The following is a 22,760-nucleotide window of genomic DNA, read 5'->3' as shown; positions in this document are numbered from 1 at the left end:
GCTGCCCACTGCTCCTAGTGCTAGACTCCTGGTACTAGGATGGGTTAAAAGCAGAGGCCAAATTTCACTGTGTGTGCTGTGTGCTCTGCATGTGTGACCATTAAAGAGGGGTTTCATCCCTCCCAATTCTTCTTCTTCTTCTTTAATGTTCAAAAAGCGCTTTATTTTTCTCATCCTGCCTGTGCTGCAGCACCTCTTTTCACCCTCTGTCTGAAACCAGAGCCCAGTCTGCTCCGCCCCTTAGCCTATACTGTACGATGTGTTGCAGCACTAGCCAATAGAAGTGCAAGTGTAACCTAGTGATGTCATTATGTTACCGAAGTAAACAAAGTAGTCCAGGTGTTTCAGGTAGAGGGGGAGAGAGTGTGGGAGAGAAATTCCCTCTGGAGGGAACACAGGGATTTTAGCCTTTGCAGACAATTTACATGCACTCAAACGTATAACACACGGCAGGAAAGGGAATACCCCAAAAAGCCTCTTTAAATGTACTCCAATTCACTTCCTGTTTCAAAAGTGCTGCTTCTGGGTATAAAGATTTAAAAAATAAAAAAATTGATAAAAATAAAAAAAGGAGGGGGCTGAGCTCATGCGGGACCCGGCAGCTACTGTCTAAACTAAATACTGCTGTGATGAAATGCCATATCATGGATTATCAAGGATTATTTCTGAAACAGTATGGAGCTCAAAGGCTTTCTCTCTTGCCGGTTATACCACAAGGTGAGTTCCTTTTTATTTCCTGCTTCTTCACACACATGCTCTCCAGTACAGGTTAGCTCTGAGTGTTAGCGATGCTAATGTAAACATGCACCGACCATATTACGTCCAAAACAGTCGGGCATTGTTTCTGATAGCAACGTTTCTGATAGGGCCGTGGGTGTAAAGCCAGCCTACATTTCGGATATTACGTCATATCGGACGCAAATCTTGATCAGCTCCGTTGTAGCCCCGTTTTTAGAGATTTGGGTACGGAGGAAAAGAGAGAGGGTTTTATTTTCTGACGCTGCGTGAGTTCCCTGACACACCGGGGACACATATTTATGTATAAAAAACATCAAAAAATGCATTTTGCATGATAGGTCCCCTTTAAGGTTTAAAGTATGTCTAGTTGGTCTAAACAATATCGTGTGTGTGTGAGTGTGTGTGTGTGTGTGTGTGTGTGTGTGTGTGTGTGTGTGTGTGTGTGTGTGTGTGTGTGTGTGTGTGTGTGTGTGCACACTGCAGGCATTGCCCTACATTACACAGGGAAACGTTTGTGCAGCAAACAGACAAAGTGTCATGAGTTCATGAAACTCAGTGTGTGTTCGACTGTATCTCCTGTTCTCTGATGCAGAATAATCTAAATCTGAATCTAACTGAAACACGGCAACAAAACAAAAGACTAACATAATGAAAGAAAGGGAAATAAAGAGATATAAAAGTGAGGAGAAATGAGAGAGAGAGAGGCAGGAAGATGGGAGGCCCAAAGGAGGACGTTCTGCGTAAACAATGGTGTTGAATATAAACACAGCCATGCTTTACTGCACAGACACACACACAGACACACACACACACACACACACACACACACACACACACACACACACACACACACACACACACAACACACACACACACACACACACACACACACACACATCCTCGTTTTATCATTATAGACAGCCAGGTCTATGGTTATGGTGGGGGCTCATCGTTGAGGAGCTCCCACTCAATTTCTGGCTCATCGTCAAGTCGCCACACGAGGAAGGACACCAGCTGGAACATGGTCTGCCACGCGCCCAGGAAGACGTACAGGTAAAAGTCACTGACATCCATTTGGCAGTGTATCCCTGCGTGATCCATATCACACACGCACTCAAAACCGTTCATGTAATTCACGCATAAGCCGCCGTACATGCATGGGCTTGAGACACATTCATCCACGTCCTTCTCACACCTGGAAGGAAACATGAGGACAAAGGGGTATTAGAGCAGAAACTAGAAAAAGTACCATGTGATGATAACTCTTTAAAGTTGTCCCAAAGGAACTGATCAACTGAGCTTTCATCTGCCACAAGGGGGCTCTGTCTTCAAACCCAAGTGTTGGTGCAACATTCACCAAGTGGTGAAAGTGCTGAAAATAATTGAGTCATAAAAGAGCTATAATAATTTAAACAATAAAGACACAAGGAAGGAACGAAATATTTATGAAGTAAAAGTATATATATATATATATTGTTTTACTTTATACTTCCACATATTTATTTACCTAATTATATTTCTATCTATTTGTCTTTACATTTCCGCATTTAAATTGACTTTGGATTATCCGTATTTTTATTTCCACATGTTTTTCTTATTTTTATAGATTTATTATTTTCTTATGGAACCCCTATAGACAAAACAACGTTCATTAAAGGTCACAAGATTCTCACGTGAGGTTTCATTTGCACTTTTAATTTAATTCTATATTTTTTTTATCAAAACAAAATGTTAATATAAAACATCCACCAATCCATTGACAACATGATGGGCCAAGAGGTGCAGTCACCCAAGGGTGAGACACCCGTGATGACAACACACGAGGAGGAAAGAGGATGAGAGATCATAATGTATGTCTTACCACTGTCCTACGAAACCAGGCGTACAGTGACAGCTGTCCTCTTCAGAGCAGTTCCCTCCATTAAAGCAGTTGTAGTCCCATATTGTACCAGCGCATGTAGATACAGGTAAATCGGGACTTCTTTATAAAGAGCACAATAGCAAATGTCAATGTCCTTCACTTTTAATGTTCCCCACAAAACCTCTGAAGCCTCATTTAGCCACTTGTTAGCAACCCCCCTCTTTTTAGACAGTTAAAAAATTCAATATTAAACAAGACTGACTTATTTTTAGTCGTAGAACAAAACGATTAGCTTTAGAGCAGAGAGCTAGTTTGAACTACATACCTTATATCAGGAATCTTAACAAATCAACATTGACTTCATAAACTCATTTCCAGGTTTTAGGACTCATTCCTGCAGCACTATATATTTACTATGTTTTGTTAAATAAAACGGAAATGTTTTACATAAAAGCACTTACGGATTAGTCTCAATGTACCATGGGATTTCCGGAATGTTCTTGCTGTAAGAAACCAGTTTCTGTCTGTTAATGCAGGGGCTGGAGATGCAGGAGTCTGCTTGCTTTTCACACAGTGGACCCGTCCACTCGGAGGGACATATGCAGTGGTGCAGGTCAAACAGGTCCTCACACACACCGTCATTGTTACAGGGGTTGGGTGCACACACTCTAGCTCCCCAGCAGCCGTAATTTGGGGCAACACCAGGGGTTATCATCGCAAATTGCTCCTCCTGAGGTCTCGGGACGTTGAACTCTGTGTCCAGGTGGAAAGGCAGAAGAAGGCCTCCGATCTCCACAAGACCCAGGCAGCCAGACATGTTCACCCCAGCCTCAGAGCTTAACCCCCCTAGGAAGATATATGCTCCCTCCCTAAGACAATCCAGGTCCCCAGGTGCTGTTCTGGACATGCTAACCTCAGTCTTGCCTCCATCAACAACCATGATCCATCTTGACGTTGGGAGGGTCTGGTTCTCCAGGCTGATCTCCACAGTGTGCCACTCTCCATCACTGATCGGACCCTCGCTTCGTAAAGTCACCTTGTTGGAGTCTTTTGCCCCAGCCTGGAGCTCCATGACCACATGAAAGTCCAGGAGGGAGATGGTGACCTGGTCTGAGTCCTTATGTGCATTCAGTAAGGTGGCAGCGGACTGTCTTGTGCGGAAGCTGATGGAGAAACTGTCGAGGTTGCGCTTAATCTTCCCATTGCTCCGGTATTGCAAAACACTGCTTTCAACCCGGAATGTCACGTTAGACAAACCTGAGGGGGAGAAATGAAAGTAATTTAAATTAACTGATGTTTAGTTTACACTTTCTATGCCATATTGCATCATAAACACACTTATGATGCGTTATAATCTACTTAAAGCTCTGTATGATTATAGTTGTGAGCATTATATTCATAATGCTTTATAACAAAAGTCATACACATTGTATTTCATAATCATAATACTTCATAATTGCTGGTCACTCATTTGTTTCAGAAAGATCATAGTAAATGATATATAATATAGTATAATTCCAATTGTTGTAATACATTGTAATCACCGTTATGATGCATTAATGTGATTATATAAATGACCACATATAACTTCTAATCACATTTTAATGCATTGTTACAGTAATTAACAATGATGTAATAGTATGATACTTGACTCTTTATGTAATTAAAAAATACTTTACATTTGTATTTATTTATTATAAAGCATTATTACCAATCATATTGACATGTTTGAGTGCCCAAAAGATAACAAAGCTGGCTCAGTATACTCTTTATCTGTCCTGAAGAACATTATCAAAACTACAGTATAATTATTTATTTATTTGATTATTTATTTATTTAGTCATATTTTATACATTTATGCAGGAGTTATTTGAATTTATCTTACAAAATAAATATAAAAAAAGCCAAAATAAACCTATTGTCAGTTGTCTTTCAAAGTGCACAACAGACAAAACATTAAACAGCCACCTTATTGTGTCATCTAATGGCACATCAGGCAATCCTCTAACAAACAGAGGAAAAAGACTTCCAAAAGCTGAAAATTGGCCATTATTTGCAGAAAAGGGAGAAAACGTCAAATATGTGTGCAGTAAAAAACACTTAATGGATCGGCTTTGATGGGGTGGCTTTACAGCTGTATACCACCTCCTTTTCTCTTTGTGTTAACATGTGACACCTCCAGGAAGACTTATCATCATGAACCTCCGCAGGTATGTGGCGGCAGACATAATCTGACCGGGGATTACCGGGTTTTAGAGGAATCCTATGCAACATCCCTGTCTCAACTCTGTTCCCTTCTGAACTCAGCCACTGTGTAATTAATCAGCACCAGCGAGACCACACACTGCAGATGCCCAGTACCATTGAAATTGGCAAGAACATTTTTTTGAATGCTTTTTCTTGGCGATGTCCTTATACATTCAGTTGGCTGTATACACTTTACTATCCCTAGCATAGATCTCATTCCTTGGCAAAAGCGAAAGACTCTGAGACCTTATTATCCCATGTATTTTAAGGGCAACGGTATTTATAAGACAGGAATAGCAAGACTTTAGGATCTCAACTCAGGTCACTTACACTCAAAGCCCTGAGAGCGGGGTTGACAAACAGCAGGGAAGGGGCAGGGTAACAGCTCGCACCATTTGACCTCCTCACAGCCCCGCCCCGCAGTGTTAGGCGGACAGTTGCAGATGAAGTCGTCCCACATGGAGTAACACACTCCTCCGTTGAGACAGGGGTTGACCTAATGGAGAGAAAACAACCCAAATAAATCACGTTGTAAAAATCAGTAAAGAATGAGAATTGAGCCTTATCTCACTAAAGACGTAGCAGTATTGGTATCACTCACAGCACAGGCATTGTCACTGCTGCATCCTTGTGCAACGTTGACAAGTTGCTCCAGGATGTAAGATTCCACTGGAGTTTCAATGGGATAGAACTGAAGTCGCTTGTTGTTAATCCTTAGATCCTGGACGCATCCCTTAAAGTAGCCACCAAAGGAAGCTGAGACCCTTGGGTCTGGAAGCCCCCCAACGAAAACCAGATCCCCAGTATGAGCATCGATAGGCCTGATGAACATATGGCCCTGGATCTGGGCCGACTGGAACAACATGGCGGCCATTCCTTTCAGCATCACAGTCACCAGATGAAAATGTCCGTCACTGATCGCAGTCCGACCAACGAGGGTCTCAAAGTTGTTTACCTGAACTTTGATCCTTCCTTCTTCCAACCACAGGCGGAGGTACTGGCTGGTGCTGTTGGCCAGGATGAGGAGCAGGCCGCTGGACTGTCTGGTGCGAAGGAACAGGGATATGTTCACAGAGTCACCTGGCTCGTCATCCAATGAGAAAGAAGCATAATTCTCCACGTCTTGGTTGCCAAACCTTGCTGTGACATACTCTGCATGGGTACAAGGAAGAGAGATGGAAGATGGAAGAGAGAGAAAAGGGCGTGAAAGCCAAACTTAAACCATACCATTTTGGACAATATGCCTATTTGCTTTCTTTAGACAGATCACATAAGAGGATTGATGCCACAAAATGTTATTCCATGTTTTGACCATAGACTGTAAAGAAGTGGGCGTAGTCCCTTCGGCGTCAACTATTGGTTTTTATGGACTATCGTTTACAAGTTTGGCACATTAGCTGTCACCATCTTGTTTTTTTGAGGGAAGAAAACTTAAAACCATAAACTCATAAGTAAAATGTTTACTGAGGTAGGTAATACAACAAGAGAGAGGATATGGTCATTTTCTAAAACCAGTGGAGCTGGTGGTCAGAAATAATACAGATTTAAGGCTTCTAATTCGTTTCCACATCGGTTTTTACTTTTTAGAACTGGACACTTGGTTTTGAAAAATGGGTAACATTTGACTATTCCTAGTTTTGACAAGTGCCCTACGTTCATGGAAAAAGGAAACTGCTGAAGAAACTAACCAATGCAAATGCCTCAGCATGGTACGATTCAATAAGACTCACTGATTTGTCCAAGTTAAGTCCAGTCAGGTGAGCAACTGAAACCCACGTTTCTTTAATCCTCTGCCCAGGTGTGTGGCTGAGCACGGGGCTATTTCTACTGGCACTGTAAGCTCCTTTACAGTCTAATGACTAATTTTAACCTCCTGCTGGGTGGCTCCCCGCACAGTTAACCTTTGAGATGTATTGCACTGACGTTGAACTTGATTTGACCTGTAAAGGTTGTGGATTAAAAACCCTAATCAATAAATAGCAAAATGAACAATTCAAAGTATTTATTGTGCAGAAAAATGTTCCCTGTCAGTGTTTTACGTTTCTATATTATGGCTTTCATTGATTAATTTTACTGTTGTAAATTATGAATTAAAATGTTTATTTCAATATTTTAATTATATTTGATTTATCTTTTGTTGGACATTTAACTTTTACGTCTTCTTTTTAAATACTTTTATTTTATTATAATTTTATTGCACATTCTTACCTTTACCAATCAATTTATATTTCATACTAAAATGACCAACTGTCACAAACAAAGTCTCCCGAGGGATAAATAAAGTATTCTGATTCTGGCTAAGGCTGCGCTCATTGTAACTCCTCCTACAGTCGTGTAGTTGAATATACATCAGCAACATATAATATTCCATAACATCATTATGGTTGTTTCTTTGCATCTATCCTGTGAGAACAACGCATATATACAAAGTGAACATTTCCTACATTTCTCAGAAAACCAGCTACATTTGAGCTGATCCAAGAAGCTTTTAAAAGAGTTTATTTAGCTTAAGGCGTAGAGCTATTTTTCTCAAATGGAACACTACATCCTTCCAGTTATCACCAACATTAAAAATCCACAAACGACAGGAAGTGGGTTAAAAAATTGTAATCCAAAAAACGTAACTAAAGCTGTCAGATAAATGTAGTTTATCCTCTGAGAGAGTAGAAGTATGATACACAAATGGTATCGGATATTTGTATTAAAGGTCCCATGTCATGGCCATTTCTACTGATCAGAATTCCATTGTTGAGGTATACTAGAATAGATTTACATTGTTCAATGTTCCAAAATCACATTGGTTTTCTCATACAGCATCTCTGTATAGTATGTGTATTCACTCTCTGTCCTACACGCCTTGTTGGAGCTCCTGCCCCCCCCCCCCCCCCCCCCCCCCCCTCCCTGTGAGCCCACTGTGCTCTGATGTGTGTTTATGTGTTACAATGGCGTTTGTTAGCAACCAGAAAATGACACCAGTAATGACAAACAGATGAGAATGCTGCGTGGGGTCTGGGTGTCGTGTTGGCGGGACGTTGCGGGGCTCGCTGCTCCGCCCTTTGAGACTCGAGGAGCCGACAGTGTGAGCTGGATTACTGGTGTCGTTTCTTGTTGCTGCGTGGGGTCTGCGAGACAGCGAGACACGGCGAAACTCAGCCTGAACTCAGCCTGAGCACACACATGTGAGTGTGTGTCGAACTGTGAGTGGAGATCCACGCAGCTGCGGCTGAGAAAAGATAAGGCTGAGTGAGTGTGTGTGTGTGTGTGTGTGAGGAGCTCAACGGATTGGTCCATTTGGTCGTCGTTACATCACTTGGTACCAGGAAGAAAAAAGAAAATCTCCAACGAGGCGTTCTGGGGCAGCATAGACAGGTCTTTTCTGTGTTAGAGTTTTACTCGCTACAGGTTGTACTTTGAGGGTTTGTGACTTTGCAGACCGTTTAGATGCAAAAAAAGCTACATACAGTAACACACAAGGGGACGGGTAATAACCGGAAAAGCATGACATGGGACCTTTAAAGTGCAGTCCTTGAGGAAATGTACTCAGTTAGATTCCTCTGTGTGTCTTACCCTCTGCACAGTCGTCCCCCTCATAGGGCCTGAAGCACTCACAGGTGTAGCTCCTCCACCCCTGGCTCACGCAGCGCCCTCTGATCTGACACGGGCTGTCATCGCACCTGTCTTTGTCGCTGCACCCCTCACTGACGTTTACCTGGGCGTCTGAACCATCTGGCACTGCAGACGGCAACACCAGACGTGAGTCCACAAGCACATCTCTGAAGCATCCCAGAAAAGCAGGCGGGTGGTCTTCTTCATCGCCTCCTCCGCCTGAACTCCAGTTCCCTCTGACTGCTCCGATGAAGAGGCTGTGACGGACTGACCCTGGCTCGGGGAGAGCAGGCGCTGGCTCCAGCAGCTGGACCTCAGAGGCCCTGGTGCAGCTTTCTTCAGTGTAGAGCAGCTGGATCATGCTGACCGCACCACCCAATGATGCTTCAACCGTGTACCACTTGTTGTTGGACAAATACTCCGGTAGCTCCTGAACCAGAGTGCTGGAGCCTTGACCCTCGAGACTACGGAGGCCAAGATGTCCATCCGTTAGCTCAATGCTGAGGAGAAGGTCGTCCACTCTGCGCTGCAGCAGGGTGCCGTAGGGTCTCTCCGTCCTGAAGCTGAATGTCACATTTAGGGGAGCTTCTGGGTCAAGAAGCTGAGTCTCTACGTAAATGTAGCCTTTGGTCTCGAATGAGAAGACGCTGGGGGTCTGGCATTTAGGGCCCGTAAAGCCAGCAAGGCAGATGCACGTGTAGGTGTGCTCACCATGGACAAGTAAAGGCGAGCACATTCCTCTGTTCTCACACTGGTTGTCATCACAGCCTGAAAGTGCGGTTGTGCAGTTTTCTCCCCCGTACAGGCGCCCGTTCTGGCTCTGTTGGGAGCAAAGGCACCTGAAAGCGCCATCGTGGCTCTCACACAGACCACCGTTTTGGCATGGCTGATTTTCACAACTGCTGAGGTCGTCTTCGGAGAAAGTGCCTGGAGGGACAGATGAAAATGAGTTCTTAAAAATCATTCAAAGAATACATCTCCCTGAGATTACCATTTGTATCTACATTCCTCACCCAGTGTTTCCAAAAATTATTAAATCAAATACTGTTCCATGCCTCCATATTGAACCAAGGACAATAATGGATAATGGAGAAATGTCTTGATGATTTGAAGTTAATGGGATTTGTGTTTAACACTTTCACATAAACAGTTTAATACTAACGCAGGTACGCTACTTGTGCCAAAGTGATTAAATAGTGCAGTTTTATTGATAATCGATGTGATTGTGAAGTACTGAGCAATGAACTACTGGATAAATGACACTAGGATAACACTGCAAAAGCTGTGTGAGAGTTTGTAAACAACTGTTTTGATATAGTGTTGCTGCCCCCATTTACTTCCATTCATTAAGACCTTGCTCAGTTTTATATTTCTTGGTTCACTGTGGAGGCATGCGAGGGAAACCAAGTTTTCTTCAAGAATTCAAGGTAACAAATGGTGAGGTGATATACACATGGTCAGTTTGGGGCTGAAGTATTCCTTGAAAGAATTGGACTGCATGGTTGTTTTAAACATGAGAGTCAATAAGATTAGCACACATTGACAAATCTGTGTGTAGAAATAAAGCACCTTCAGAATGAAGATTAGAAACCACAAAAACAATGAAATACCCCAAATAACTGTTTAATTTGAAGTTGGAATACATTTAAAATGTAATTAATTGTGTGTGTAGTGTGTTTTCCAACAGACTTAATGGTATTTCCAAACATGATCATGATGAGGTAAGATAAGTGATGAATTTGGCTACATTTGCTTTAAATAAATATCATTATTATTTGTATTATTTGCTTTAATATTTTGTTTTCTTTTTGTTATTACTCTTCATGGTCTGTTTTCTTTTGTCATTTAAAATACCTTTTTTATTGTTTAATTGGATTGTCAATTTACAATAGTTTGAATGTGTTGCATTTGCATTTCAATTATTTTATACATTTTCATGAAGCACTCTGAGCTTTATCTCTTGCTCTGTAAATAAAGGTTGTAATTATAATGAATTTATGTTTTTTTGTTATCACTAACTTCCCTTGCGTAGATGAAAATCAAAAAATACAGGCTAATTACCCTTTTTCAACAACATCCCTTTAGTTTTATCAACCCAAATATATTCAAAACATTCTTCAAATAATTGTAATCTCATTTAGCAAAATACACTTTATCCAAATATTACCTGCAAAAAGCAACCATAATGTCCACACATGCACGCTGAATCTCCACATTGTCCTCAACAAGTGCTCCGATAGACTTGGTCAGGATCTTCCTCTCAGGTCAGAGGCAGTGAGCAGCTCCATCTTCAGCCTGCTCCTCTCGGTGTCTTCTGAAATGCCTCGAGCGTTGTAACACACAGCGGAGGGATTAGGCTAATGCACTTACAATGTCTTATACATTAAATTAGTTTGGAGGGATTCACTCAGGAAGCTAATTTGAGCAACCTCAACAATCCTCCCGAGAAAGAAGTCTGATGTTCACTTATATAAGTGTCTGTTGGTCACAACAATGGGATTAAAGAGGTGGTAAACCTGACCTGAGAAGTAGCTTGACCTTAAATCCAGTTTCCCTTTATTACAGCCTCAGTGATATGGAGGAGGAAATATTCCCACAATTCAGCTAAGAATACACACACTTAACCATGGAGATAATAAACATTAAAAGCAAATGCAAACACGTGTACTACACACTGTGTCCTCTGTTGAGTATTTGGCTGCAGCATGTGGTTGGAGCGAGGCAAAGTCTTTGAAAGAAGTCATGTTCTTATCTGTGATAGTTCTCCGTCATTAAAACGTCATTGAGGTCATTGTCATTTATCTAAATGGACCGAAGAGCGTTCAATTGGCTAATACTGTTCTTTGTAGTGTTACTTGTTTTGCAGTCACTCTTGATTTTACAGTATATTAGGACTTGGACATGGATCCAATATGTAAAATAAAAACTGTGAAATAAAGTGCAAATGTTTCATAATATTAGAACATACGTTTATTAGGAATTGTGTGTGTGTGCCTGAAAAATGTACAATGTATTTGCACACATATTAATAGACTCATATGATAAACCTTAGGTAAAGTAAGTGGTTGAATGATAAATTAAAATGTTTTTCTTAAAGGTAAGTCAAATATAAATACATAAAAAAAAAACACACAATTAATCCTGCAAGACTAAGTTTAGTTAAAGTGTAAAAGTAAAAGTAGCCTTCTCACTAAACAGCAACAATGGCTCTGTCAGTGTTAAAATATATTCCAATATCATTAGTGATGCCTTAACATATCATTCTATGAGTAATATCACAATAAAATACATTTAACATATTCAAATCCATGAGCCTGCAGCACTGAAAAGCGCATAGACTGTAAATTCCTGTCATAGCTAACATAGACTACATTACCCATGATCCCCTCGTCTCATGAACCCTCTCGTGAACCTTATCAACAACACGTCCTCGTCGTTTAATTGTTTGAGTTTTCATACGTTTATATGATAATGAACTTCCAAAAGTTTGTATTTATTTAAGTATTTATTTTAAACGTAACTTGTAAACATATAAACGAGAGCTTTATGGAGCATTTAAGGACAAAAGCCAAAGCAGCCAATGGGAAAACGGTTTGTTACGGAGTCGGACATTTCTAAAGGATGCAAAAGTGGGGCGTCGCAGACCTACATCCACGGTTCAGGAAATTATTATTACTCCGTTTATTTTCCCCATTACGTGTGTCGGCTTGGCTTTGCAGTGTTTTGTAAAGGCGGCTCGTTTCTCTAAGGTAGGACGTCAATCAAACATCCCGATATAGAAAGTGTATTTCCGGGGTAGCAGTAAGTGTCGTTTGTCAACACTCTCCTCGGAGGGGGCCCGTCCGCCAGTCTGATAACATGTTAGGGGTCCTTGAGGTGGAGGAGGTGTATGCAAATGTGTTTATTAGCTACATTTCACATCTCTGTCAGAGTTTTTGAGCTAAATGTTGATAACAAATAGCTTTCCTTTCTGCTTTGTTTGAATAAAATGGAGAAATATACCACACACGTATGTTTTAAATCGTTATTGTGCTTATTTTCATGCACAATTTCCCATTCTTGATAACTTTTCACCATAATGCACCCCTTTGTGTCAGTTACCTACTGTTAATATACCATTAATGTGTGGTCAATGTACATGCTAAGCCATTTTCTATTCTTGTACATCACAATCCTATCAATTTGAACCAACCCCCAGCAGTGGTGTAAAGTAACTCAAGTACTCTGCTTAGGTGCAAATGTGAGAGAATTGTACTTTACTTGAGTAATTGTTTGCTCCTTTGTAATTCGTTAAATCGTTTACTTTTACTTCACGACACTAATTGAATACCTTTAGTTACTTAACTGATTTGGATTTATAATATGAAATATAATCAAGTCTTAAATCAGACTTTAGTTCCACCTGGAGTAAATTCACAAGCTACCCTGCAGTATACAAAGTCATTCAAACTAGCTGCACCTCTACCAGCTTTGATAACACTTTAATGACCAATAATTATAAAACATATCATATATATTATTCTGAAATGGACCGATCTGCACAATGATTACTTTTTACTTTTGGTACTTTAAGTATATTATGATGCTAAAACCTTTGTACTTTTACTTGAGTAACATTTTGATTGCAGGACTTTTACTTGTAACACTCTGGTACTTCTACTTTTACTCAAGTACAGTACTTGAGTACTTCTTCCACCAGTCATTCAGAGCGTTTCATGTTTCATCTGAGCCCTGTTTGTATTTCGCTGTTTTCCAGAAGGGATTCATGGTCCCCCAACAGCCTCACCAATGAAGAAGAAGCCGTCTAATCCAATGCGTCCCAAGCGCAGAAGCCAGGTCAGCACCAGCAATGACTTCTCCTCTGAGCCCGGCCCTGTGCCGCGCTTCACCGCCCAAGAGAACTCTGAAACTGTCCCAGAATCCTCCTCACACATCAGGCACATGGCCATGTCCCAGCACAGCCACAACCTCCTCAAGTTCCTGAATGAAGACCGAACCCGCCAAAGGTTCTGCGACGTGTCTGTGTCTGTGGGTGGGAAGCTTTACAGCGCCCACAAGGTGGTGTTGGCTCACGGGAGCAGTTACTTCCACGCAGAGCTCTCGAAAAACCCTGCCACAGCGCACGTGACTCTGGACCATGTGGAGGACTCAGTTTTCCAACTCCTGCTTGGCTTTTTGTACACCTCTGAGTGCGTTGTTGCAGAGACAGACCTCCCAAATCTAACTGAAGCGGCACGATTCTTAGACATGATGGATATACTCAAGCTGCTGTGTGCGGAAGGGGACCCAGTCTGTGTGGTCCACGCTCAGGATGAGATAGGAGGGTCTCCTGAGGTGGAAATGACCTCCATCGACTCACCTCCGAGTGACACAGACATCCAGAGCCCATGTGATGTTTATTTCATGGAAAACCCCTCACAGGACAGCTTGTCTGAGAGTCACACTGATGCACAGCAGGACATCTCGACTGAAAAAGAGAAGACGGCGGCGACTACGCGCAGATCGGCTCGCAGGAGGAGAACACCCACCAAGTATCAGAGAGACAATGTCATCACCACTTCTGAGGAAAAACAAAGGACTGTAGTGCAGAGAGCTGAAGGAAGAATGAAAGAAGCAGGAAAGCTGGAGTTGGAAAAACAAGCGCCTAAACTGGACGTAGCAGAGATATCTCAACCAGGAGACATAGTGGACGAGGAAGTGGAGGAAGAGGAGAGAGACATGAATGAGGCCGTGGTCACCCAGAGCGAAGACAAGAGCGCAGGCCAGCAGGGTGCAGATGAAGAAAGGGTGGTGCAGCAGGCGGATGGAGAGGTGGAAGTGCATGCACCAGCACCAGCAGCAGCAGGAAGCTCCACCAAGAGTCGAGTTTATCCTGAAGGTCTGGCTCCGGTCATCATCAAAACCTCCACCAAGAAGATCCTCAAGTGCCCCAAATGTGACAAGACCTTCGACCGAGCAGGTGGGAACCATGAAGTAGTTCTACCTCTAGTTTTACACAGTCATATACCACACCAGGTGGAGATGTTGAACACAAGCATCGTCACTATCAGGTTTATTACTAAAATGCTTAATCTTTTCTTACATGGTTTAGGGATATACAGTAGCTGCAATTTTAAATAGGTTGATCCTTTTCAAACACATTTTTTTCTCCTGTTTATAGGGGATGTCACGTATTTTCGCGCCCCAAACACCAATAAGAATATTTTTATACAAAACCTTTTTTTTGTTTAAACATACCATGGCCATTTTATGATTTAAAAAAAAAAAAAGTGCAATCCCTAAAATATTGTGAATCTGATTGCACTCAAGACAATTGTATTTCGTCGTTTTTTTCAAATGGTGCAACCCATGTAAAAACCCATGATTGAATGTATTGGAGGATAAGATTGGCTCCTTCTAGAGTAGACGATACCAATCCGATTTAAACATATTTTCTTTTTGAAAAGGCCTTGATCAGCCCCGATAACGATCTCCCTGAGATCTTATCAAGACATCCCCCACAATGTAATAACTTGTGCACCTTTCCTGCATGTTTTAGGAAAGTATGAGAGTCACACCAGAGTGCACACAGGAGAGAAACCGTTCCAGTGTGACATCTGTCTGCAGCGCTACTCCACCAAGTCCAACCTGACCGTCCACAAGAAGAAGCACGCCAGCGATGCCCCCTTCCAGAAGAAGGAGCACAAATGCCCCTTCTGTAACAAACTCCATGCCAGCAAGAAGACCCTGGCCAAGCACGTGAGGAGGTGAGGCAGAGAGCGCACACACAATGAAATATATCATTTACATAATATGAGATTATTGCTCCACTGTAGAAATGCACTTCTGATTCGGTTAGTGCAACAACTAGAACAAATAATATAAAAAAGTCATAGTATACTGTAGTATGTCGAAAATAAATACAAAATCATAGCATAGTTTTTCAAAAATAAAATAAAAAGTCATAGTATAGCATGTCAAAAAGTTTTAAAAAATGTCATAGTATAGTACAGGGCTGTTCAATTGGCGGTCCGCGGGCTAAATCCGGCCCCGGGGTGATATTTACTGGCCCTTTGAGTATAATGTTAAAAAGTAATCTACTTTCTTTTTTTGGGCCAGTGCCTTTATTCCAGAGAGGGTGTTACATTTCATTTCAAACCTTTATTTAACCAGATTGGTCCCATTGAGATCATAGATCTCTTTTTCAAGGGAGACCTGCAGCATATAGGTTCCACATGAAACATAAAACAATAAAGGACATCATACATTATAAATTGAGAGATAGAGGGGAAGACATTGCCTGAAAACTTCTGTGGGCTCGGGTTTCGAACCCACCTACTAGCTACTGTAGTGACAACTCCTGTCATTTATTGCATCTCTGCGTGAATGATTAGATCATTTCACCTCAATGAAATCAAATGAAATGATGTTGATGGTTAAATCAGCTTCACATGTAGGCCTACTGAGTTCTGAGCCATTTAGATCTATAAAGGCCTTGGGGCTATGTTGTTTGATTTAATTAAACACAATATATGCACTCCACTATGCTGTTGTAGTATTTACTGTATCTGAAGCTCTTAATATGATTGCTCATATTTCAAGCCATCTTTTTCTCGGCCCCTTGCTTTGGATCATTTCATCAACCGGCCCCCATTCCAAACTAATTGAATAGCCCTAGTATAGTATGTCTAAAATTATAAAAATGAAAGTCATAGGATAGTATGTCAAAAATGTTCATACTGGTCAGTCAAATGATACCATGAAGATGATGATGATGTTTTTACTTCCTCCTGCAAGGTTTCATCCAGACCACATCCAAGAGTTTCTCACCAAGAGGAAGAGGAAGAGTGAAGTCTGGAAATGTGCTGTAAGAATGGATTTCTGTCATATTATGAACTTATTATGTAAGATACACTTAAAGGGACTGTTTGGAAAATGTAATTTAGCCTCATAAAAGCTTAAAAAGTCCATATCAGTCTTAAGTGTACACCATAATAATATTTTTACCAACCATTTTCCGACCAGGAATGGATCGATGATGATGAATCAATGCATTTGTGAAATCAATAAATGTATGAATGAGTAAATTATGATTGTATTGATCTTCTTTGTAACTAGATCTGTCTGAAGACCTTCACCCGCAAGCCTCATCTGCAGGAGCACATGATCCTCCACACGCAGGACCGGCCCTTTAAATGCTCCTTCTGCGACGAATACTTCAGGTCCAGGTTTGCCAGGCTGAAGCACCAAGAGAAGTTCCACTTAGGTGAGAAGAATAGTATCCCTACAGTTTCAAATGAAATGCATAATTGAATGTCAAAGATGTCTTCAAAACTTTAAAATGATGTCACAGAGAGTTTGTGTCTTTTCTCGTTTTCAGGTCCTTTTCCCTGTGAGATTTGTGGGCGCCAGTTTAATGACACCGGCAACAGAAAGAGGCACATAGAGTGCACGCATGGAGGAAAGAGGAAGTGGACCTGCTTTGTTTGTGGGAAATCTGTGCGGGAAAGGTGTGCATCTCTTTTTCTTAACTTTCCCTCACATTGTCCTTATTTGCAACTCTTATTTTGAAGAATAGAATCATTGTTAACTGTGTGCATTTATTGAGATGCTTTCTTATCTTCTTTCAGGACAACGTTGAGAGAGCACTTGAGGATCCACAGTGGCGAGAAGCCTCACCTCTGTAGTATCTGTGGCCAGAGTTTCCGTCATAGCAGCTCCTACAGGTGGGTCCGCTCACATTGAAAGATTGTGTGTTGATGACATTTTTAACAGACCAATAAGTGACCATCGCCAGGGCACCCTCGACAAAAAGTCAATGGGATTTCTCCATTGGATTTCGATAGCCAGAAGTAAAAAGCTAACAGTATGCTAAAACCATCCCAGTTGCTGCTGTGCATCACCAATGCTAAGCTAAAGGTGGCTAATGTTCGGTGAGATGACGTTTAGGCCCCATTTACACGGAGACGAAAAAATGAAAATGAACCAAATTCGATATCAAAAAAGTCTTCCGTTCACACGCAATCGGCTCAATAAACGTGTCCGTCCACACGAGACCGCTCGAGCCGCTGGAGACGCTGTAGTACATATGCCGGGCCTGTAAGTGGCGCTGTACTTCCGCCACAAAATACACCAAAAGCAGCGAAGAAGACCTCCCAAGCATGGTTGCCTGGTTGCCCTTCTGTTTTTTTCGCCGGTCAACATGTCCGTTAAAGTTTAAATCTTCCGGACAAAATTAGAAAAGTGCCGGTCGAAAGTCTTCTTTGTTATTTATTGAGCTTTAAAACAAATTGATAACGACTCTATATAACAATATAAAGATAATAAACGAAGTCTCTCTTTTCCTCCCCCTCTCCTGACAGCCCGTCAGTAGGCCTATCCGTGGTCTCATGCAGCTGGCTGATCCAGTAATGAGTGATCCGACAGTAAAAATAAACATATTTTTAACTAGTTTAGGTAGTTTGAGAGGTAATTAAAATAGCTAAGTGTGATGATCTAACTTGAAGTGTGTGTTTTGCTCCTCTCACCGCTCCATCACAGCGGGCGGAGCTGCAGGTGATCATGCAGAGCTGCGTATCTCCGTCAGCAGCAGCTGATCTCTGATCTCTCTCTCCTGTCCGATTAGACTTCACTCGCGTTTATGTCCATATCGATCAAATCTAGCTGGAGGCTCTTGCTGGGTGCACTGTCCTGCGAGATACCGGGACCTGGCTCGAAACACTCGGTTGTTGTTGTTGGCGAAACACATCAGCAATGACGCGGGTGACACGGGGGTGAGCAGGAGAGGTGGGGAGAGGCGGGGCTATGGCGTATAGGGCGTACACACGGAGCCGTTTGACCCCCCAGAGCGTTCCGTCCGCAGATCTACCCACCTTGGGACCCCTTATCGTTTGAGGGGGCCGTTTCCGCGGTTCCGTTACGGCCTCCTGTGAACGAACCGTCTATACGATAGAAAAAAGTAGCAGATACAACCCGAACCGTCTCCATGTAAACGGGGCCTTGGTAGTCTCATTTAGCCACATTTAGCAACCACCATTTTTATGACACATAGAATCTACGGACATTCAAAGTGGGGTATTTACTAATATTTTTTATTTCGTGGAGCAAAATGTGAAAATCTCCTCGGCTTGTGTTAACCACAGACTTTATTTTAGTCACTAACCAAAAACGCATTAAAACATTTTTTTGAATTCGAGATGAGGGAAACTGAAGTTGTAAAATGCTAACTCATTCCCAGGTTTTAGGACTCATTCCTCAATATGTGTACTGTTTCTTTGGCAGGCTCCATCTCAGAGTGCACCACGACGATAAGCGCTATGAGTGTGGCGAATGTGGGAAAACCTTCATACGCCACGATCACCTGACCAAACATCAGAAAATACACTCTGGTACAAAAATGTTTTTCTCTTTGCATTTCAGTACCATGGGATACACTTTTTACTCTTCCCCGTCTCCAGTCAGCAGTGACTTTAATTTGAGCAATGTTCATTACAGGTGAGAAGGCCCACCAATGTGAAGAATGTGGAAAGTGCTTCAGACGCCATGATCACCTGACGGTCCACTACAAAAGTATTCATTTGGGAGAGAAAGTCTGGCAGAAGTATGTCATCTTACAAATCACATTCACACTCGTTCTTTTTTTAGGTGTTGATGTAATATTTCTTATATTTTTCTTCTTGGTTTCTGTCACGCTTAATGTCATCTTTGTGCGCAGATATAAAACGGCTGTGCATCAGTGTGAGGTTTGCAAGAAAGAATTCAAAGGAAAGTCCAGTCTAGAAATGCACTTCAGGACACACTCAGGTAAGGAAACCAAGAGGGTCATGGATATATCAGCTTGAAAACCCAATATGAGAGCAGAACAATGGCATTTGGATGCATTAACCCAGAGGTGGGAGAAGTACTCAGATCTTGTACTTAAGTAAAAGTAGAAGTACCAGAATGTAGGAATACTCTGTTACAGTAAAAGTCCTGCAATCAAAATGTTACTCAAGTGAAAGTACAAAAGTTTTAGCATCAAAATATACTTAAAGTACTAAAAGTAAAAGTATTCATTGTGCAGATTGGTCCATTACAGAATAATATATATGATATGTTTTATAATGATTGATCATTAAAGTGTTCTCAAAGCTGGTAAAGGTGCAGCTAGTTTGAATGACTTTGTATACTGCAGGGTAGCTTGTGAATTCACTCCAGGTGGAACTAAAGTCTGATTTAACACTTGATTATATTTCACATCATTCATCCAGATCTGTGAAGTAACTAAAGGTATTAAATACATGTAGTGGAGTAAAAGTACACCATTTACCTCTGAGTTGTAGTGGGTAAGAAGTATGAAGTAGCATTAAATGGAAATACTCAAGTAAAGTACAAGTATCTCAAAATTGTACTTAAGTACAGTACTTAAGTAAATGTACATAGTTACTTCCCACCTCTGCATTTACCTGCCCCGAATGTGATCCCAAACCCCCCAAAAGAAAGAAACTTAATATTTTATTCACCTCATATATGTCCACTTATTCATTTTATCCCCATTGTGAGAGTCTTAACTGTATTTTGCTTTTATTTACTGTCACACCAGTTTTTTAACTCTCTACTCTCTATATAGACAGTTTTGTGTTCATACTGTATGTAGGCCCTAACAAGATGTGATTTTAAGAGTTTAAAGGTGGGGTAGGTAAGTTTGAGAAACCGGCTCGAGATACACTTTTTGTTATATTCCATGGAATGTTCTTAACATCCCGATAGCAATGAATATCTTAAGTGCTTTGACAAAAAATCCATAACAAAATGTCATCTGTGGAAGCCGTAATACTGTAAAAAGCATGACCAATCATTTTAGCCGGCCCGGCTAAAATAACTGGATGGCCTACCTGCCTGTCAGCCTTCCATCTGTGCACAAACTCATCTCGTGCCCTCATTGGTCATGTGCGCGTTTGTGTGTGTTGGAGGAGGGGCTCTGTAAGGAAGTGGCAGATTTTTTCCGGCTGTGTATTTTCAAATTCTAGCGATCTCGAGCCGGTTTCTCCAAAGTTACCTACCCCACCTTTAAGATAATAAAATTGAGTTTTAAAATATGCTGTTTTAGTGGTGTAATATTAATGCTGGAGCATTAATTGTTGGGGATATCGTTCTTTCAAAAATGTTTACTGACAACACGCTAACGTATTGCTATCGCTAACAATATTAGATGCTCTGTTTCAACAATGTTAGGCTGAAAAAGAAGCATTCCCGCTGAAATTGATTGTGGTGATCTTTGAGGGGATGCAGTGATTCTTACCAAGTTAAACTATAAAAGCTATAAATGTTTGCTAACTGCTAGCTTGATACCTGATGACATTTAAGGCAAAAAGTGTTCTGGTGCAGCACAGCATTAGCCTGATCTCAGGTCATTTACCCCTCATTTTCACCAACACATTCTTTTTGGTTCCTAATGTACACTGATGAAAAATCTATATAGGTATTGTGAGATTACAAAAAAAATGTGCTAGCTGGTAGGCTAACTTATGAAGTGTCAAATGCTATAAGCTAGAAGCGGGGACTACCCCACACTGAGATGCTTAGGAAGACAAATGTGTTTTCTCATTGCACATTCACTAAGCCCTGCACCACTTAGTTACTGTGGCTACACTCTAGTCAAAACATTAACAGTTATCATATTGGTAGAGATACTGATTAAAGTTCATTGCAATTTGAAAAAAAGAAATTGTCTTTGATTTAATACAGGAAAAAAAGAGTGTTTTCATTACTAGCTACATACATGATATTGTGCTAATATACTGAAGCTTAAGGTTGCTTAAAAGTTGTGTTACTAGTTGATTATTTAATTAGTAGTTATGGAAATAAGGAAGAGACATTTTTATGAATTGCAGGATAGAAATGGCTATGAAAATACATTTGTTCAATGTTCTCTTGTGTTCATGTGACAGGAGAGAAACCCCACAGATGTCCCGAGTGCAACCAGACATTTCGTATAAAGAAGACCCTGACGAAGCACATGGTGATCCACTCTGACGCTCGTCCCTTTAACTGCCCCCAATGCAGCGCCACCTTTAAAAGAAAAGACAAGCTCAAGTACCACGTCGACCACGTGCACAGCGTTCGCTTCTCTGAGCAGCCCCTCGGCACGGACAAAATGATCTCCCTTCCTTTTGAAGAGCCCTCTAAGGGATACCACGCCGAACCCAAGCCAGTCCTCCAGAGCCTGTCTCCTCCTGCTAACGTCTGCGTACCCGTCACTTTGGTTCCTGTGCGGATGGCGGGAGGAGCACAGGATCCCACCACTCTCTCCTCCCAAACTCACAGTGTTGTGAGCATGCCGGGGCAGCAGCAGAACTCCAGCTACCAGGCTGCTACAGATCTGGCTTTCTTGGAAAAGTACACCCTCACTCCGCAGCCGGCCAACGTCGTGAGGGCCGATCAGATGCTGGACCCCCGGGAGCAGTCCTACCTCGGCACCCTGCTGGGACTGGACTCTGCTTCCTCTGTGCAGAACATCTCCAACTCTGATCACTCACACTGACAGACTAAAACTGGACCTTTTAACGCACAAACTTTAATTTAATAAGAACTGAAGCTACAGTATTCACCACTGAAATACAGACGGCATTAATTCTTCGTCCATTTAAATTAATTACACTTATAACACAAAGTATGCTGGTGAAGCACAGGATAGCCTGATCTCAGGTCATTTCTGCATCGCAAAATAAATGTATTTGTGTGTGCTGTACAAAAATAATAGAAATTCATAAATTAAAATGGTCTTCGTTGTTGTTTCTATTAAGTGAAATTATGACAAATCTCACCGTAACTCTATAAAACTGAAGAACAGTTGTAGTAAATGTTTTTGTACCAGTTATTATGAGATGACAACACACTTTAAATGTTACAAATACCAAGGCTTGCCCCTTTCTTCAGGGTGTAAAATTACATTTCTGTTTTTAAAGCTGGTTGATTTCTTTGGTCTCACAGAATAACCTGCCTTTTAAGGATTTACCATTTTTTATGGTATTCATGTTTTTTTTAAAGGAATCTGTTGATTGGCGGACCAGTAATTGATGACAATTTCTGATTAACTAATGTGTAGTAAAGTAAAGGTTTCACTCATACAACGTTCATATGATTAGAGGTTGATGAATTTGCGAGATAAAAACTTTAAAGTGAAATCAGTAATGACATCACGAGTGGTCAATCGTGTATTTGAGTGCTTTGACAGTTACATTAATTGTTGGTTAAGTTTCAAACCGTTCAAACTCACATTCTAAAACAGTGGTGGTGCTCCCCTCAAACTTTGTCATGATCAATAAAATCTATTTGAAAATATGAATGT

At 41.3% G+C, this 22,760-nt stretch overlaps 2 protein-coding genes across 3 annotated transcripts; one reads left to right on the top strand and one right to left on the bottom strand.

Moving 5' to 3' along the window:
* Nucleotides 1-1,671: 1,671 nt before the first annotated feature.
* On the bottom strand, nucleotides 1,672-9,952 carry LOC117488627 (protein crumbs homolog 1-like). Its single transcript, XM_034137634.1, has 7 exons — nucleotides 9,904-9,952; nucleotides 8,414-9,379; nucleotides 5,448-5,998; nucleotides 5,177-5,342; nucleotides 3,061-3,856; nucleotides 2,600-2,719; nucleotides 1,672-1,933 (listed from the first exon to the last, which is right to left on the bottom strand). Exons 1-7 carry the CDS (start codon nucleotides 9,950-9,952, stop codon nucleotides 1,672-1,674), a joined length of 2,910 nt encoding a protein of 969 aa, XP_033993525.1.
* A 1,918-nt stretch (nucleotides 9,953-11,870) lies between these two features.
* zbtb41 (zinc finger and BTB domain containing 41) lies at nucleotides 11,871-22,753 on the top strand. 2 transcript variants are annotated; one of them, XM_034138112.1, is made up of 11 exons: nucleotides 11,871-12,108; nucleotides 13,209-14,411; nucleotides 14,991-15,198; nucleotides 16,229-16,298; nucleotides 16,550-16,697; nucleotides 16,812-16,941; nucleotides 17,062-17,157; nucleotides 18,713-18,819; nucleotides 18,926-19,031; nucleotides 19,146-19,234; nucleotides 21,361-22,753. In XM_034138112.1, the coding sequence occupies exons 1-11, from the start codon at nucleotides 12,033-12,035 to the stop codon at nucleotides 21,951-21,953; spliced, it is 2,826 nt and encodes a 941-aa protein (XP_033994003.1). In that variant the 5' UTR covers nucleotides 11,871-12,032; the 3' UTR covers nucleotides 21,954-22,753. The 2 variants fall into 2 exon arrangements, with proteins under 2 accessions (XP_033994003.1, XP_033994004.1); XM_034138113.1 differs by having other exon boundaries at nucleotides 11,871-12,201.
* The last annotated feature ends 7 nt before the right edge of the window (nucleotides 22,754-22,760 follow it).

The sequence above is a fragment of the Trematomus bernacchii genome, unplaced genomic scaffold, assembly GCF_902827165.1.
Source record: "Trematomus bernacchii unplaced genomic scaffold, fTreBer1.1, whole genome shotgun sequence".
In the NCBI taxonomy this organism is placed as follows: Eukaryota; Metazoa; Chordata; class Actinopteri; order Perciformes; family Nototheniidae; genus Trematomus; species Trematomus bernacchii.
This window is presented reverse-complemented; position numbering and strand designations above follow the sequence as displayed.